The sequence below is a fragment of the Ascaphus truei genome, chromosome 2 (genome assembly GCF_040206685.1).
Source record: "Ascaphus truei isolate aAscTru1 chromosome 2, aAscTru1.hap1, whole genome shotgun sequence".
Classification (NCBI taxonomy): Eukaryota; Metazoa; Chordata; class Amphibia; order Anura; family Ascaphidae; genus Ascaphus; species Ascaphus truei.
Genome location: NC_134484.1, coordinates 33,010,766 through 33,030,108, shown reverse-complemented (window position 1 = coordinate 33,030,108; position 19,343 = coordinate 33,010,766). Strand labels below are relative to the sequence as shown.

Genomic DNA, 19,343 nt, shown 5'->3' with positions numbered 1-19,343 from the left:
CCAAAGCCTGTTATTTTTACACTGAAAAATATAGTCTCATGTGGTTTGTATCATCAATTTTTTAGGTTTTTTTTTCATGAATTTAACTGGAAATGACTTTAAAGCTTCCATATGGTTAATAGCGCTTTACATGTGAAATATAAACAATTAAAGTCTTGATGAAGGGTTTTCAGACTCTGCAGCAATAATATTTCATAAACAGGGATCACGTCATGTGAACCAGGGGTGGGCAAAATACGGCCCTGCCAAATTATTTTATCCAGCCCACCACAGTTAGGGTCCCTTTCTCTGCCCACCCTCTTTCCAGTTCCTGCCTGTGCTGCAGGGCATTACCCGTCGGCAAAAGGAGCCCACTCAGGTGGTCCTTACACGGACATTAGGCCCCAACGGAATTCGGGCTCAACTTTCACAATCACACACTGGGTGTGCGCCCTCTGTCGCCACACATGCGTAAAGACCCGCATCACAGGGAGGGGGAGTGGCGAGCCTAGGGGAGGGGTTGAAGTGTGTTAATGGAGGTGGGGGAGAAGCTGGTGAGGACAGGGAAATGAGGGAGAAGCAGGTGAGGATGGGAGAATGTGGGGGAGAAGCTTGTGAGGACAGGAGAATGTGGGGAGAGAAGCTGGTGAGGACGGGAGAATGTGTGGCGAGAAGCTGGTGAGGACGTGAGATTGTGGGGGAGAAGCTGGTGAGGACCTACATTAAGTGTACCTGGTGCACCACGATCAGGTGGGTTTTATCCCTACCAGACAAGCCGCAGATAATGTACGCCGCATTGTAGGCCTGACGCTCTCAGCAACAGACTCCTATGCCTCTGTAGATGCCGAAAAGGCCTTTGATAGACTCAACTGGGACTTCCTATTCTCTGTACTCAAACATATGAGTTTCGCAGGGCGCTTCCTACAAGCGATCAGAGGCCTATATCAGCACCCCTCAGGTAGAGTCAGATGCGCTGGCCTCATCTCAAATAAAATACAAACAACTAATGGCACTTGGCAGGGGTGCCCTCTGTGTCCTTTTCTGTTTGCTCTCTCCATTGAGCCCCTGGCGGCCTCCATTAGATTGAACCCCAACATATCAGGGATAGCTATTGGGAATATCTACTATAAAATGTCGTTATTTGCGGACGACGTATTTTTGACCCTCTCGCGCCATCTGATCTCTTTCCCAAATCTCTACCAATCCCTCTACGATTTCGGAAGTAGGTCGGGCTTCAAAATTAATCACACAAAATATCTGGCACTACCGGTCAACCTGCCCAATGACAGTCAAGCTCCTAAAACTTAATTTCGATTTTTCATGGCAATCTCATTATATCCCCTATCTTGGAATCAACATTACTAAATCATATGAAACTCTATACAAATTCGACTACCCCAAACTAATTCAAAACCTGAAGAAGGATCTAGAAACATGGGCTAAATATAACATAACATGGATTGGCAAAATTGCATCTATTAAAATGAATCTCATACCACGGATAAAGTCCTTTTTCCGCACTCTCCCTATTAGATTCCAGTTACAGATGTCGAGGACCTCCAATCCAACATCACAAAATTTGTATGGAATAGAAAGCACCCAAGGGTCAAAAGAGGTATTATATAGACCCACGGTGAAAGGTGGGCTAGGCCTCCCTAGTCTTTTGAGGTACTATCAGGCCTCCCAGCTGAGTCAGATTCTGCTTTAGAGCTCTGAGCCGCAAATGAGGCTAGGTAGATATCGAGAATGCAGAGTCCAAACCAGCAGATATTAAAACTCTTTTATGGCTGACCAAATCTGGCAGACTACCAAACCCTATCTCTCACCCAGTGATTAGACATTCACTGACACTTTGGGATTGTCTGAAATTTAAACTTAAAAACTTCAGCTCCCCCATGATCCCGCTTTTTGGTAACCCAGATTTTGACCCAGGCAGACCGTTGGGGACATTACAAGTTTGGAGGGCAGCTGGTATTACCAGAGTTGGGGACCTGTTCACCGATACTGAGATTCAATTCCTAGAGCTAAAAAAAAAAGGAACCTGCCACTCTCGGAAGTATTCAGATATCTCCAGGTTAAACATTTTGTCACCCAGTTTTGCGAGGCGGTTGATCCTCCTACACGCACCTATTTTGAAACTCTATTTAAGAACAGATTTCAAGAGAGGGGCATGATTTATGCCTTGTACTGTTTCCTAATCAGCTCTGGGACAGATAATAAATATTTCTATATGCTAAAATGGGAGGATGAGCTAGGTGAGGTCCTGGACAATGAAGACTGAGTTGATATCTGGGAGACCGCAGCAAAAAGTTTGATCTGCACTGTGGTCAAAGAGAACTCCTATAAACTATTATTCCGCTGGTATATGACTCCAGTTAGGCTCCATGCGATATTCAAGTCACTTGCCGGCCTGTTTAAGAGGTTGCGGACAAAATGGCTTATTGTCACACATTTCGCGGAACTGCCCGAAACTTGTCCCCCTATGGAGACGGGGTCTATCTACTTATTAATACACTACTAAATGTGGATCTGAGACCTGACTTTTGGTCCATCTTACTAGGCAGACTAGTTCAAGATATCCCAAGAGCCTCAGGCAAGCTGATTTCTCATATTATGTCAGCCACGAGATGCTGTATTGCGGCATCCTGGAAAAAAACAGGAAGCCCCCTCAATGGCCATGGTAAAACATTCAATATGGCATATCTCTACAATGGAAAAACTCATGGCCTTCCGGGGAGAGAGAGATGCCTCAAGTTCTCCTAGACCTGGGACCCATGGTTTGCCAGAGGGATATCAGAGAAGTGACATGGATGTAAATAGGAGACGGCGAAGCTCCTGGGCCTGGCTGCTCTGGCACAGAGCCACTATCCAAATGAGATAGAGTAATAAATATTAAGTATACATATTCCTTAGGAACATTAGATTTGTCCTGTTACATACAGAAAAAAATAACTTTAGACCTCTGCAAATGATGTTACCACCCACCCCCCCCCCTCTTTTCCCTTTGTTTTGTCGTGTCCATTATGTTGTGTCCACTATTATTTAGCTGTTGAATTATGAAATGTCAAGGAGGACCCGAACAATTTGGCTATTACATATGTATCTGTGGGTCCGGGCCGCCTGTGTTTTGGTTTTTGCTGTATGACATCCTTAATGCTCCTATTTTACCTTCTGTACCCCACTTGAAAACTGTCAATAAAAATAAGTAAAAAACAAAACAAATGCAACTATTGGTTTAATTGGTTTAAAATGAACTATTGGTTTAATTGGTTTAAAATGACCGGTATAACCAATCTAGCTACCTTAATAATTACAGGCGGTCCTCGGTTATCCAACGGAATCCGTTCTGGAAGTAGCGTTGGATAGTGAAACCGTTGTAAAGTGAGTCCCATGTTAATCAGTGGCGGTGAGCGTTGGATAACGCATTCAGGCGTTGGATAACGCATTGCGGCGTAGAAAAACGGCCCATAGGGCTGCATTGTAAAGCGCTGGATATGCCATTTGTTGTAAAGTGAAACGTTGAATAGCGAGGACTACCCGTAGGGTTTATTGTGGACATCATCAACCGTATCAAAGGCCTTCATAAAATTAGAAAAAAATATACCTGTAGAAACCCAACTTGACATGACTGGGAAAGTTTGAACATAGCATTTATTTATCTATGCATTAATTGTAACTGTACCAAAAGCATTTCCTCTTGTTATTGAATTTGTCGTTCTATTTCAACATACATGTTTGTCATCCGATTGTTTAGCATGGCCAGCAGTTGTACAGACACATTTACCTCGGCTCCAAAGAAGATGATAACATGCAAAAGAACCATGAGTTGCTTTTTACGACTTTGGCTCTTGTGACCATTGAATTGGCTAATGAAGAAGTAGTCATTGATCTTATTCGAGTGGCCATAGCTTTGCAAGTAAGTTTTCATAACAATGTTCACTTTTCTTCTTGATTTACAAATTGTTCATATATTGCCACAATGCTCATCCATATTCATTTGCATAGCAGTTGTCTTGTACAATACAACATGCTATGTTTCTTTGTACACTTCCTATCCTCCAATACCTGGACTGCATCTCACCATGCCCTCCTGATTGCTTTTTTTTTGTTTACTGTTTCCTCACTACTTTGTGAACGTCTCTGTTCTCTCTAATTTCCCCACTCCCCACTGCACCATTATTTATACACCTCTCTCCCAACAACTTTTTTTACCCCTCAATAAAAAGCACCCACACAGATCCTCTATTCACACCCTCTATCTACTCCTTCCTGCTGCTGGGGATCTACCCTAAGCTTGAACCAAGACACACACCTGATATCACCCATGCAGCCTACCATCTCTTCCTCTGTAAATGTTGTTAACCTTCTGATTTAATACTGACTAACCTTAAAACTCGCCCTACAAGTTAAGCATCCCAACAGCCTGCACTCATGGTTACTGTCCCACACTCAACTACTCCTACGACACATTGTGGCCAAGCACTGCCATACACAGCACTTATTCCCTCACCTGCTGTCTCTGTAAGTCTCCCACCATACCTCTTAGATTGTAAGCTCTTCAGGCACGGATTTCCTTTCCTATTGTCTGATTTTGCTGCACTTATTGTATTATTTTAATTCCCTTTACTGTATTCTTTGTGAAGCTCTGAATACACTTTTGGCGCTATATAAATAAAGACATACAATACAACAGCATTTTGTGTGTAATGACAAAGCAGACAGCTTTTCAGTTTTCAAAGTGTGGGATATTTATCATACTACCAATATTTGACAGTAGATTTCTTATTTTTGCTGCCAGTCTCTTAGGTGTTCAGTAAATGACACTTCAGAGCTGGTGGTATTATTCAACGCAAACACACAGATCCACAATGTTGACAAGATACAAAAACTATGATGCATCTATTTTTAATAGTGCACCAGGTTCCTTTGTCTATAACTCGTCCTTTAATGATGTTCCAAAGCACATAATGATATTAGTGCTACAAAGTTGGCAGAAAGCACTTCCATACATTAGCGCAAGGGTGACCAACTCCAGTCCTCGAGGGCAACCAACAGTTTGGATGTTAAAGATATCCCTGCTTCAGTACAGGTGGCTCAATCGATACACTGATTGAGCCACCTGTGCTGAAGTAGGGATATCCCCAATACCTGGCCGGTTGGCGGCCCTTGGGGACTGGAGTTTGACACCCCTGCATTGGCGCTTAAAGATACAACACGAAATTGACTTTGCATCAGTTTGAAAGCGAAATGGCCATTTTAAGCCTTTCGATACGTTGCACACGTTTTCATAGTCACTTTGCAGAAATCAACAGTCCTTATTCACACAGCCAATCCTTTTAAGCCATTTGCCCTTATTTGTTAAACATCTCCCCTGTCCTTCGGTAAATGATTTTTCAGGCCAAAATGTTAAAACCGCTGTTGAATTATTTGTATGGAAAATGTAGGAATGCATAAATATTCCTTCATGTTTTAAGAGAGCTTGTCTCATGCTAATTTTGTTAAAATATATTCTTTTACATAACTTGATATCAGAAATGACTACTTTGCCTAATTTTTAACCTTATATGCTACAAAACGCCGTTTTTGTCCAAACCTGTACTGTGCATTTTTGTACAGTTACAAATCAACCTTTGTATTAAAGAATAAGTGATTTATTTTCATTTAATTACAGGTCAGCAGGGACTGATTTCGGATTACACACATGATTTTGCCTTTATGATTACTTAGTTTCAAAGGGACATGTACGGTATATACCAGAAATTCTATGTACTGCTGTGCAATTGTACCTCATTGCATGACTGGATTATCACATAGAGATGTAGCAGACGTTCTTGCACTCGCAGGCACATCGCTTCGGCTCATAGACATGGCGCCAGTGGGAGAAATGGCCGTTGTCTTGAATTCGCTGCATGCAAAATGAGGCGTGGCTAACGCACTATTTCACCTACAAGAGCATGCACCTACAGGTGTAATAGTGCCTGCTACATCTGTACATACTCAGAGCCTCTTTGCACGGTGACAGAGCCGGGATCCTTAAATCCTACAATCCTATAGCTTTGCTGCTGTCCTTGTCTCTCACCAGGATATCGCGATTACTAATGAAGATAACCTGCAGATGATTAACCGCTGTAGCATCATGGCTCTGGTGGCAGCTTATCTCAACTTTCTAAGTCAGATGATTTCAGTTCCTGCCTTCTGCCAGCATGTCAGCAAGGTATTGTACTTTCTGTCCAAAACCGTCCAATGGGGAAGAAAAGATTTTCCGTTTTCCGTAACAAGTCGGACAGTTTTTTGTGAGAACAAACTGATTCATTATAATCACTTCCACACCGATTCATTATTATCACGTACATACCAATTCATTATAATAACTTACACACTGATTCATTATAATCACTTCCACACCGATTCATTATTATCACGTACATACCTATTCATTATAATAACTTACACACTGATTCATTATAATCACTTGCACACCGATTCATTATAATCACTTACACCCCAATTCATTATAATCACTTACACACCGATTCATTATAATCACTTACACCCCAATTCATTATAATAACTTACACACTGATTCATTATAATCACTTACACACCGATTCATTATAATCACTTACCGTAATTTCCGGACTATTGAGCGCACCTGAATATAAGCCGCACCCACTGAATTTAAAAAGAAATATTATTTTGAACATAAATAAGCCGCACACGTCTATAAGCCGCAGGTGCCTACTCCCCCTGCACCTCACATCAACCCCCCCTGCACCTCACATCAACTCCCCCTGCACCTCCCATCACTCTCCCCCTGCACCTCCCATCACTCTCCCCCTGCACCTCACATTAACCCCCAGCACCTCACATTAACCCCCAGCACATCACATCAACCCCCCCTGCACCACACATCAACCCCCCCTGCACCACACATCAAGCCCCCCAGCACCTCACATTAACCCCTGAGCACCTCACATCAAGCCCCCAGCACCTCACATTAACCCCCCAGCACCTCACATTAACCAGTAAATACCTCTGCCATCCAAGCAGTAAATAACTCTGCCGTCCCAGCAGGAGTGCATGCACGCTCTAGCAAGCAGCAGGCAGGAAGTGCCTCAATGCTAGAGCGCGCTGCTACTCTGCGAGGGGGAGAGCGGGCTCGCGGGCGATGGTGACAGCGGGCTCGCGGGGGATGGTGACAGCGAGCTCGCGGGGGGGCGGGAGAGTGGACTCGGGAGGGAGGGAGGGGGAGAGCAGAAAGCCACCGCGGGCCGCGTGTTGTGCAGGCCTGGTCTAATGAAAGCTTCATGCCGCCAAAAAACTGAGCACGTCACAGAATGTGTTTTTTTGAAAAAAAAAATTTGAAAGCGGGAAAAGCCCATATATTAGCCGCGACATTGTTTAAGCCGCGAGGTTCAAAGCGTGGGGAAAAAGTTGCGGCTTATAGTCCGGAATTTACGGTACACACCGATTCATTGTAATCACTTACACACGATTCATTGTAATCACTTACACACGATTCTTTTTAATCACTTACACACCGATTCATTTTAATCCCTTACACACCGATTCATTTTAATCCCTTACACACACAGTTCTTTAACCTGCAGTTTTTTATGCATAATAGGCCAATTTGAAGAATGCCACAATCAGCACAGATCGTAGAGTGCTTTATGTGCTGTGCGTTGGCATGTGTGTGGTGAGGAGCATCCCTGTAGTGATGGACTTCAAAGTGTTAGATAATTGTTTAGGATTTAGTCCAATTATATGCCCCATGGTGATAGTCCTCTGACCGGGGAAATCGTTCACTGGCACTAACAGTATAACAAATGTTGAAAATTAAAGTTTCTCTACCTGAAGATGTTTTTCTTTTTCTACATCTGATTCGAGGGTTATGAGTTTATTCTTCATGGCTAATTGACTGCACTGAAAAGAAACCGTAATCTGTTATATTTGATATGTAATGTATCTATTTCAAGACCAATTTATTTTCTGACAAAAATGTGGAGAATACCCCCTCCATGGCAATTCTTCAAACTCTGCAGAGCAAAATCAGTTGTCTGTGCTCTCCATTCCATTAGAGTTTTCCCCTGCCAGTAATTGTCCCTTAACCCTGTCATATGTATTTTTAGGTTTCTTTAAAACGCCCATGGTTTTGGATATATGGTCTTTGCTGCAGTAATTACCCCAGTGTGTTACTGCTATGCAAATAAAAAATCTAAATTGCGCTCCTGTAATGCCTGTGTTTCTCATATTTATAAAGAAAATAATCTAATCTACGCTTTGCTTTAAAGGCTGTGTAAAACAGCAGGCTAGGGCTTATAGGGATCCATGTTAAAGTGAAGAAAAAGCAAAAAGTGACACACTGAATGCTCATTTGTATTCCATTACCCAGAATCCTTTGCTGCAGTGGAAGCACAGTATGCTGTGCGATAATGGGATAAGGCAGGCTTGTGGACTCGTCTCAGACATGAACGTACTTACGAGTGTTCTTTATTATTGCTAAAGACAATATCATAAACTGAATTTATTCTTACCTACTGTATGCATTTTGGGAAGAAAAGGGGTTTGCTGTTGTAAAATCTCAATGTGGATTCTGTACCCTTGTATTCATTATATTTTAATATTTTTTTATTGCTAAAGGGGGGTAAAAGCTGTCTAGTATTGTATTTAAAAATAATGAGCTATACTGATTCTCTACCTTTGTGTATATATTTGTGCATTTTGGATATGCACTGTGGAAAGGGAACTTATGGCCGGAACAAAGAAGCAGCTATTTTGAAATACAAAAAACAGAATGTGCAGAAGTAAACCTGCATATTAATCTCTGGAAGATTGTATCTCATCATATCCAATTAGTTTCAGACTAACGTGCATTGAAATTAGAATACTGTACGTAAGCCTGAAGACAGAATGCTGCTGAAGATTTATTCCATGCATTTATCGGAGTTTGCTATGTATGGTGGTTAGAGAACAAACAAAATGCTGTTACAAAGCATGTTTGTTTAGCTGGCTTTAAAATGAACATCTATAAAATAAAGGCATTCTTCATGATTCATAATAAATTGATGGTTCATTTTCATTTGTCTCTTAGGTCATAGAAACAAGAAACGTGGACGCGCCCTATTTCTTGCCTGAAATAATTTTTAGAGACAAATGCAGGTGCGTGTGCCGATTTAAATATATGTTCTATGTGATTTAAAGCTTTATTTTCTTCAATGAAGGGTCGCTCTCAGCCTTTTTAACCCTGTACCTTTACCATGTCATTCGTGGAATGGCACAGGAAGTGGGTCTCGAGGGTGCCATTCTGGGACCGACAGGCACATTGTGCTCATGTAGAGCCAGTGGGGATTTAAATCTGCTTTCACTGTCAAGGGTTGCTCCTCGAAGCTATGAGAGGGACTCAAGCAGTTGGGGGTTAGATGCTCACCTTGTCCTCCAGGTCTATTCCATGTACATTATGCTCACCCTGCTAAAGACCTTGGGGAGGGAAAGGGGATGGCGAATGGATTTCTAAGCTTTTGTAAAAACATATGCATGTGTTACATTTCTATTTCTTTTAGCAGTTATCTTTAGCAGCATATCTTAAAAACACATTTACTAAAACCACAACTAATATAGACATTGATCTGGCACAGAAGAGAGGAATGAAGCGGCAACAATGACTAGCACTGATTTATCAGCCTTTTAAAATCAGCGCTTCAACCCACAATAGAGTGCTATACATTATTATTATTATTATGCTTATTAGCAGGATGTGCTCCATTCACAGTAGTAATCGTATAGTTTAAAAGGAACCAGAATATTCTGCTGCACAGTACAATGTGGATGTAAAAATATACAAATATTATAAATCGTACCATCCTGACCTTGACTTCTGCATTAAGTAGGGCGGTCTATAGTGATTAGCATGGATAGTAGGTGCCTGAAAATGAGGTAGCAACTTCCAATAGTTTTCAGGGAGCAGGATATATATGTATGTTACACTTTGACGGTTTTAAATAATTTGACAGTGTTGCAAATGTTAGTGAACAACGGAAAAATAAAAAGTGTGGGTGCGCCAAATAAAAAATGCAGCCTGAAATACTGGACTAACTCTTATAAATATATATAGTGTGACATGAACCAATCCGGAGTATACAGGGTCTGGCACCATTAAATTACAATTTTTTTATATTTTATATTTTTTGTTCCTTTTATTGCAAATGTTACTTTGGCATGATGTTATGCTTCAGTAATGGAGCATTTCTGGGCAAAAGTTTCATGGTGTTCATGCCACTCTTGAGAATTCTTAACACATTTAAAATCAGACTAACAATTAATTGCACAAACTGTAGTTTCAGCCTTCAGGAAACATGTACAAATGTTTTGTAGTCTCTTTCCGCTAAGGAGAATATTGTGTTCTATGGAAAGGTATTGCAGGATATCTGAAGTGTCTGCAAAGCTAACAAAATATGGCTTAGAAGACAGTGACCACGTTTGTTGTCCTCTACAGACTCGAAATTTGCATCCTATAAAAAGGCGTTCATGCTGAATTGGACGTTTTCAGCCTCCAGAGAAATGTTGTACTGCAAATGAGTAAAATCAGGTTCACAGTAAACGTTATAGGCACATACCAGCCTTTGGCACTGCCATCATTTACAAATGTTCTAAACTTTCTGACAGCTAACCTTAGGAGAAGGCAGATTTCTCATGAATATATTACACTTTCTCAGGGTGTAAGTCTTGCTGTGAAGCTGTCTGTGAAGAGCATCAGTTACTGTACAGTTATCCCACTTATAAAAACATTTTTAAGCTTCTAATTTAAACCAAACCGAAATCCAAATATATATCTCAAATCTTAAAGGCGCTCTTTCATCATTTGTTAAATTCAAAGTACTTTTAAGGAACTGTGGTATTTTAATTTTGAAATAGGTATGTGATTAGTAATTAATGTACACTGTGTTCAGAAAAAAAAAATCTGTTTTTTTTTTTTTGTTATACCTTGCAGAATAATCATTTGATTTTCATGAACATTTGAGCAACTATAGGTCTATCACCATACATTATTAATTGTGAGAATTATTTGATAATCTAATAAATATTGTTTGGAATGGGTAATAGCATGGTGACCAAATCAAGTGCATAGTTACAGAATAGTGTTTAGTGAAGACGATAAGCACATTATAAAGTGCTTGAGACGGAGCAAGAATTATGGTCCAAAACGCTTACATAAAATGTTTCCTGATAAAGGTTGGTTGCTAGAAGGACTAAAAAAACGCATTCATAAAACAGCGTATCGTTCAGGAGTGGGAGCAGCTAGATCAATGCATAATCGATTATGCAATCAGACCAGGGTGTTTTCTTCTTCGGGGGGGGGGGGTCAAAAGGAGGGGGACATTTTGAACACACACTGAATTCAAACGTTCTAGTAATCTTAGTGTTTCACATTCGAGTAAAACAGTTTAACACATTTATGAGCTACAAAGGAAAAACGTATATTTCTCATTTAATGAACATGAACCTACCCCAATGTATCTGGTACTTGTTGAAATAATACAGTGACATCCATTTAGTTAACAGTTGATTGTCTACATTGTGCTTCTTTATATAGTGTTAATCTACAGAACAGACCTACAATTGGCAACATTTTCATGAGGATTGAGCGAGAAAAATATAAAATATGATGAAAAACGGTCCCTTTTTTCCTGAGCACATTGTACAATTAAACCTTGGTATATTATGCTGTGTTGAATACTTAAAAAGGAAAATACTACATCAGTGAACCCAAAATAATGAATGTGCAGATTGAAGAATGAGAATGTGTACAACTGAAGTTAACTTTCTAAAATCTTAATCGTAACGTGTGTCATTAACAGTCTTCCGAAATCTCTGGAGAAGCATGATAAAAATGTGTTTTTCCTGACCAACAAGATTGTAGAATCATTGGGTGGCAGCGGTTACAGCGTTGAAAGGTTGTCAATACCTTATGTACCCCAAGTAACAGGTAAGAACTAAAAGATCATACATTCTCAAGGGATGGGAGATGAAAATATACTGGGTATTAAAATACTGATATAGCCAGACTTGCCTTCCCATGAGTAGGTGGAGACACTGGCACTCCTATACCCACCCCACAGTGGGGTACAGCGAGGATCTGATGCCAGTGATTAGGTTCCCGCGTGACTCACTGACATCGAGGAAAATATGATTGGCTTTATCTGCTGTATATTACAACCAGAACCATTTTGCTTTTTCTTGGAGGGTACAAAATGTAATGAAGTTTCACTGCCAATATAATTTGTAATTTCGGTGCGTCGATTTTACACCAGAGATTCCATGTATGACTCTTAGTACATGGGCCCGCAGAAGTGGAGAATATCTTACAGGGTGAACATCACTTCAGACACAGGCAAAGACTCACTGCAAATCAATAAGCTGGTAACCATGTGGCATGAAAGGTCAATTCTAATGTTTTCTTTCTGGGTGCGTGATAGAAGTACCGGTACTAGATGAGTCTCTGAGGAATGTGCCAATTCCAGTCTGCGTCTGACGAAGAAACTTGTAGAAAATCGTTGTGCAAAATAGATTAGCATTTTTTCCTCTGGAAAAGTAACAATGGAAAATTAAAACTGACTTTATTTTAATTTGGGGTTAAAAACATGTCTCTAAATATTTATACTGTACTTGCATTGCCGAACTACCTTGCCTTTTATTGTAGATGTTATCCCAAAGCTACCGTATGTCACCAGCAATAGCAGCTGGGGGAGAAGGTTCTAAATATGCTCTGGGCTATTTCGTGAGCCATTAAAGATGTAAAACGGTACAGTAGTAAATTAGCCTGGACACAAAACATTAATTAGAAGGCATTTAGAACTATAGATTGTTGCATTCAAGCAGAATCCTTTGTTGTACGATCCAGTTCTACAATAAGCTTTGTGGGTAATGTGTTCAGCAGATTTGACCTGTGCTTTGCTGTTTGTTTTTACAAAATTCTTTATCTTCTTCTGTTCTTCTAAATGTAGCTCTCTTTCCATCAGTCAAAAAAATGCGTAAAAGCAGGTACCAAACTGAAGGTAAACTGTATACGTAGCTGAACCTGCTTAATTTATCGTGCTGATATACCCTAGACTGATGTATCATACCTCATCCTTTTGAACCGTAGGCCTTTAGAAAACCTCTGTAGAATTGAGTAAAACATGTTGGCGTGTTTGCTTTTGTGTAGTTTGAAATAGTGTGTACAGTAGTGGTTTGGCATAATGCCAGTGCTTATGTAGTATTGTAGTCATTACTTTGCTTGAATTAGGTTAGAATGTTTAGAATACTAGGACTTGTCTCTTCTTTCTATTATTTTTATTGACTTGAAATTTTGATTATTTTTTTGTAATACTATATCTACGGAACAGAAAAAAAAAATATATATATATAAATATATATAATATATACACACACACACATGTGTTCTTTGATCTTACACTCTCTTCAATTAAGAGGAATGGAACCTGTAATTTACCATATTGGAATTGCTCAAACAAAAGCATTGATAAGGCCAGAATGACGTACAGTTGTATAGAGAGGTGTAATGAAGAGAAACAGTAAAAATGTTCAAGATCATTGGAAAGAGACCATCCGACATGTGTACTGAGTTTGATATAATGGTGCAGACAACCAGAGAGCAACATTTGCAATGTTTATTTCAGGATATCCTAAATTACCTCAACATGTATGCCTTGAAAGAAGCACTGGGAATGAGACAGATTTCCAATACCTCAAGGGTATCTAAGCATCTGAGGCAATATAAATGGGTCAAAATAGTTCCATGAAAGTGCTGTAGATGTATATATCTTCCCAGGAGATACCATAGGTCATTATCTTCAGTGTTTTTTTATTTTATTTGTATGTACAGCATGTTTACATTAAATACAGGTAAACAAACAGATGCGCTGCCACTTTAATACAATACCATTTGTCTTCGGAGATAGGTGCATCTGAGGGAAAACACATTATTCATAAGACCAGAAAGAGAGAGAACCATCCATTATTGAGATTCAGTGCAGCTTTTTTAGAGGAATCGTCCCCCTCCTCTAGGATATATTTTTGATAAAACCTTACCCAAAACCTGGTGGTCCTCGAAGATGATCGATGGTCCCTCGAAATACAGGGAAAACCCCAGTTCCCAAGATATTTGTAGGTTGTTTTTTTTGCCGCCGTTTGATATACCTGCAAACCTGCCCATCTGGTCACCAATAGAAGGCTGCAATGTCAGTGTCGCCGCTTTCGTTTGGCCATCCTGGATCGTGCGGGTCAGAGGATATTTTCTGTCCTGGAGGAAATGTTCTTCCTCCCTCGACAAAAGGAGTAATATCTTGAGAACATGGGGTTTCCCGGATGTCGGGGTACCACGAATCAGCTCCGGGGACCGCTTGTGGTGATTCAACCCTGTCCTCCCAATACATGGCCAGGGCAGATTTCTGCTTAAACAGTGATGTTCTACTGCTATATTTTCTTGTAAATCAAGCTTATGTGAAGATATGTTGCAATCCTAGAATATTATGCTCAACTTACCAGCCTATTGGAAATTTAAACCTTTTTAAATATCTACTACTTTTCCTGTTTAATGAAGTAACTTTACGTTGCTAAAGAGATTATTATAAGCAATATGCTGAATGATTTCATAGGTATTGTATGATAAAGCAGATGAAATTGAGATTTTACACATTCGGTATTACGTTGAACAGCTTTCTTAGTGCATACGCAAGGGTTTCATTGAGAGGGACTGTACATACAATGATAAGGCCTTCATGTAATCAATGGTATAAGTGGGAATTGTAAGAGCAAATACATTATTTAAAAATCTATACTGTACACACGGTTGGCATAATGTTTGACAAAACACTTTAGATGTTAATACCATTTTAACCCATAGTATAAAGATAAGACTCCTTTCAGTGGGAATAGAAAAGACAACATTATGCATGAGAAATGATTAATAATGCTTTCTGCTCAAGTAGTTAATGAGCGTTTGAATTGTTACTTTTGTACTTTTATTTGAACTTGCGTCAGGCAAAATACGTCAGGACTGCTTAACCAGAAATAGAGTACTACATTTATATAGATACGTTTTACTGTCAGCAACAGGAATAGCAAAAGTCTCAAGCCAACTCTATAGTTGACCTAGAGGGGGGCATCGACTTAACAGAGTAAGTAAATTATTGTGGAAGTTTAGCTTTGAAGCTGGTTCTGTATGGAATAATCATGCAAAGCTTAGAAGTGTTTAATGATTATCTGTTGAAAGCCAACGATCAAATCGGATTTGGACTTACTGCACCGACACACTTTATTCGAGCAAATACCCAGTATGTACCTGGCAGATACCTGGAATGCGCCGCTCCTCACCTCTGACAAGCCCCGTTGCGTTTGCCTTCCCAGCCTGGGTTCATGCCTGTCTGACGGGCGGCTGATCTGTTAAATGATAATGATTAGGATTTAATAGGCTGCAATGCTTCGCGTGTCTACCAGATGGCATAAATTCATGAATTGTAATGCAGTATATATATATATATATATATATATATATATATATATATATATATATATATATATATATATATATATATATATATATATATATATATACTGTGCAGTATTGCAGCCAGCGGGAATAAAATGCTTCAATCCCTGCCTGGAAAATACCTCAATGCACTCGGGCAGAAAACAGTCACAAACCTCAATACACCCGGGTATACCCGAATTCGTGGGACTAGCCGAGCTCGAATAAAGTGTGTCGCCAGTGTAACAGCAGATAAGAATATGAGCAGACCACGTGGGCCAAGCAAGTGCTTCTTATGTGCCATCAAATTGTATGTTTTTGTAAAGGTGTTTTATTTGTAAATAAAGCTGACGGCCATTATAATCCCACAACTCGTTCTCTACCTTTGCGCATTAACACATGATTCGGCAATGTTATTTTAGTGGCGTATAGTTTTAAATGATGGGGGTTGGTCATTTTTGCATGTTTCGTTTTACGTTTTTGTTGGGATTGTCAAATATTGCTTCCTTTTTCCTTCGGGTACAGTAAGTACAGTATTCACTTTTCTGCCTGATGATTAAATATTTGTTGCAGCACAATTCAAATAGTAAGATTTTTTTTTTTAGCTTTTTGAATTATCTGCTCTATTCATTAAAGTTGTATAAAGTATGTTTTGTGCATGCAATGAGAACAGCAAGATGAGATATTTTCATATTTCCAACAGATGAAGATAAGCTTTCCAGAAGAAAGAGCATTGTGGACACCATATCTATCCAGGTGGATATTTTAACTGGAAGCAACACGGAGGACAAGGTACAGTATGGAACGGATTACACTATCGGTTATTATATGTGAGGGTCATAATTCTCTTCTATGAGAGGTTCTTCTGCAACAGTATGGGGAACTAACTACAAGTATTACTTTATTTCTAGCAAACTGTGCTTTAGTAATTTAATTGCATCTTTCAGAATTATAAGCTACATTATTTGTTGGTAAAAAGCAAAATGATCAATGCAGATATTTGGTGTTATGCTTTTGAATAAACTCGTTGCTTTAGAGTTACAAGAAACTCCTTCAGGTTTTTTTTTTTTGTGAAGCAAAAGTTATTTTAGTGTGAAGCCAAGGCGCATGTGTACTAAGCAGTGCTACTCCTTCCTGCATCTTAGTCATTTTGTAAATAAATCCCCTTCTAGCCGATTCCTTTGTCGCAGAAGGCGTCTTGTGGAGCGGCACTTCTTACTAATACCGTAATATGGCCTGCGGTGTTTTCAGACAGCTGTCTGAACCGATTTGCGTTTTCCTTGTGTAGTTTGACTGCTGGCATTGTAGTGAGGTACTGTAAGAAGGTTTGCAAGCATGGCAGCAAGGAATACAGTGATTTGCTCATATCTAATTGGGTTTAAAGACTTAAGGTAGACATAAAACAATTTAGCAATAGGGAAAGCAAATGGGCCATTGACGTACTGCAGTAATCTACTTCCGCTAATCAGAAAACATCTGTCATCAATGTACGTTTTACTTTGTGCATTTTAGATCAGTGAACAGTATCATAGGAGTAAAACACAACTTGAACTAAATTAGAATTGCAGGTAATTGAAACACGGAACATGCAAAGTCAAAAAAGCTAATTTAGTGGAAAGGCTGTTTTCAGGCATGCTTAAAGTTTTTTTTTGTTTTTTTTTTCATCTGAATGAAAACTTTTTTCAGCATTTTAGAAAGTTCAAATATCATTGGTCTATTTTGATTTATCGGTAAAGTTTAAGGATGCTTTGCATCGATTTTCCTCCATATACATCATCTTGCGATTTTTGGATGTCATTTTTCTGTAGGGGAGATGTTCATATGGCAATGATCAACATAATTAGCTTCCATAGAAGGATTTTATATTGCTGTACAGCCTTTTTTGCATATGGAGATTTAATTACAAGTGAAATGAAAATTTTCTTTCTCTCCTTTGAAAAGTGAATGTCTTTTAATTGTCATTGGCTCTGTGAATTCTCATCCGATGCATATTGTGCCTCACGTATCTATTTTTCTTTTAGGATGGCATCATAAATACTTTCCAGAAACAAAACTAAAAAGTTTCAAAGGCAGATTTGCCTATAGATACAAAGTTCAACAAAAACAAAGTCTTACTACTACAGCCCTTGAGGTCTCCCTGAGCTCTAAACTCCCTTTTCTACCCTCACCCCACCCTGACAATCGTGTCACCACCTAACAAACTCTTTTCTAACTTCTTGGACTAGAGTTGTCCCCTTCTACGGCACTACTCTTGGACTTCTCGCTGCTCAAACCCTCAACCCTGGCTTTCCATGCTCCTCTGAGCATCTATGGAGGAAGTCTCATATTTTTGCTTATTTTCCAGTACTACAAGTTTTGCCTATCCTGTTACAATTCAGAACGATTTCTAACCACGGAAAGATATTTCGCTACACTTATCAACACTTAGCAAATAGAATAGAAGAGGAAACATGAGGTTATGGAGGTTGAATGGGGGCAAGTGTGAGTGAAAAGCAGCGAGACACACATAGTACATACAGATAATACTAGTAAACTAAGATAATAATAGTACAGGCTGAAAAAAACCTTAAATGCTTGCTAATGCAAGAAGCCTGACAGATAAAAATGGGGGAGCTTGATTTAATAGCTGCAAGGGATATCATAGGCATTACTGAAACATGATGGAATGAAACTCATGACTGGGCAGTTCATTTAGAGGGTTATTCCCTTTTTCGGAAGGATCGAGCAAATAGAAGAGGAGGTGGAGTATGTTTATATGTTAAACCGGATCTAAAACCTATTGTAAGGGAAGATGTTTATGAAGGGAATGATGAAAACGTAGAGACCTTGTGGATACAAATTAGCAGTAGAGGTAAAAGTACAAAGAAAATATTTGTAGGGATATGCTATAAACCACCAAATATCGGTGAGATTGAGGAAGCTAACATATTTTTGCAAATGGAGAAGGCATCAAAACTAGGTCATGTTTGCATAATAGGTGATTTTAATTATGCAGACATAGACTGGGGCAATGAGATTAGCATTACAGCAAAAGGAAACAGGTTTTTTGGGGGTGCTTAAAGACCACTATATGACTCAAATTATTGAGGAACCAACCAGGAGAGGGGCAGTACTGGATTTGGTCATATCAAACAATGTAGAAGTAATAACAAATATTCAAGTCCTGGAACATTTGGGTAACAGTGATAATAACATGGTCTCATTTGAAATAAATTATCAAAAAACAGATTACTTGGGTTCAACAAAGACCTTAAACGTTAGAAAGGCCGATTTTAATAAACTGAGGTCTTATCTACAAGTAATACACTGGGATGATGTTTTTGCAGGGGAAAATGTAAAAGATAAATGGTCAGTCTTTAAAACATTGTTAGAAAAGCACACATCAGTGTATACCCTTGGGTAATAAGTATAAAAGAAATAAGTCAAAACCAATGTGTCTAAATAAACTGGTAGGGGAGGAAATGGACAAGAAGAGGAAGGCGTTTAGATTCTTTAAGTCATAAGGGACGGAGACATTGTATCAGAATTATAAGGAATGTAACAAAAATTGCAAAAGGGCAATCAAAGGAGCAAAAATGGATAATGAAAAAAGGATTGCAATAGAAAGTAAGATCAACCTTAAAAAGTTATTTAAGTACCTTAATAACAAAAAAATAAAATTTAAGACCCTTTCAGTGTGAGATGGGCAGGCAGATTATTGGAGATAAGGAAAAAACAGAGGCATTAAATAAATTCTTTGCCTCTGTGTTTACCAGGGAAGAATCAATTTCAATAGTAGTGCCGCAGGAGGAAGCCACGGCCTCCATATTAATGAACAATTGGTTAACTGAGGAAG

At 39.3% G+C, this 19,343-nt stretch overlaps 1 protein-coding gene across 8 annotated transcripts in view; it reads left to right on the top strand.

Annotated features, from left to right (window-relative positions):
- Nucleotides 1–19,343, top strand: part of EFR3A (EFR3 homolog A) — a 226,565-nt gene that overhangs the window by 187,912 nt on the left and 19,310 nt on the right. For 7 of the 8 annotated variants that reach the window (XM_075581953.1, XM_075581960.1, XM_075581966.1 and 4 more), the window contains 6 exons: nt 3,734–3,895; nt 6,062–6,193; nt 9,074–9,141; nt 11,838–11,965; nt 12,984–13,034; nt 16,212–16,300. In XM_075581953.1, coding sequence (XP_075438068.1) covers nt 3,734–3,895; nt 6,062–6,193; nt 9,074–9,141; nt 11,838–11,965; nt 12,984–13,034; nt 16,212–16,300 — 630 coding nt within the window. The remainder of the gene's footprint in view (nt 1–3,733; nt 3,896–6,061; nt 6,194–9,073; nt 9,142–11,837; nt 11,966–12,983; nt 13,035–16,211; nt 16,301–19,343) is intronic. The other variant, XM_075581952.1, reaches the window with a different exon arrangement.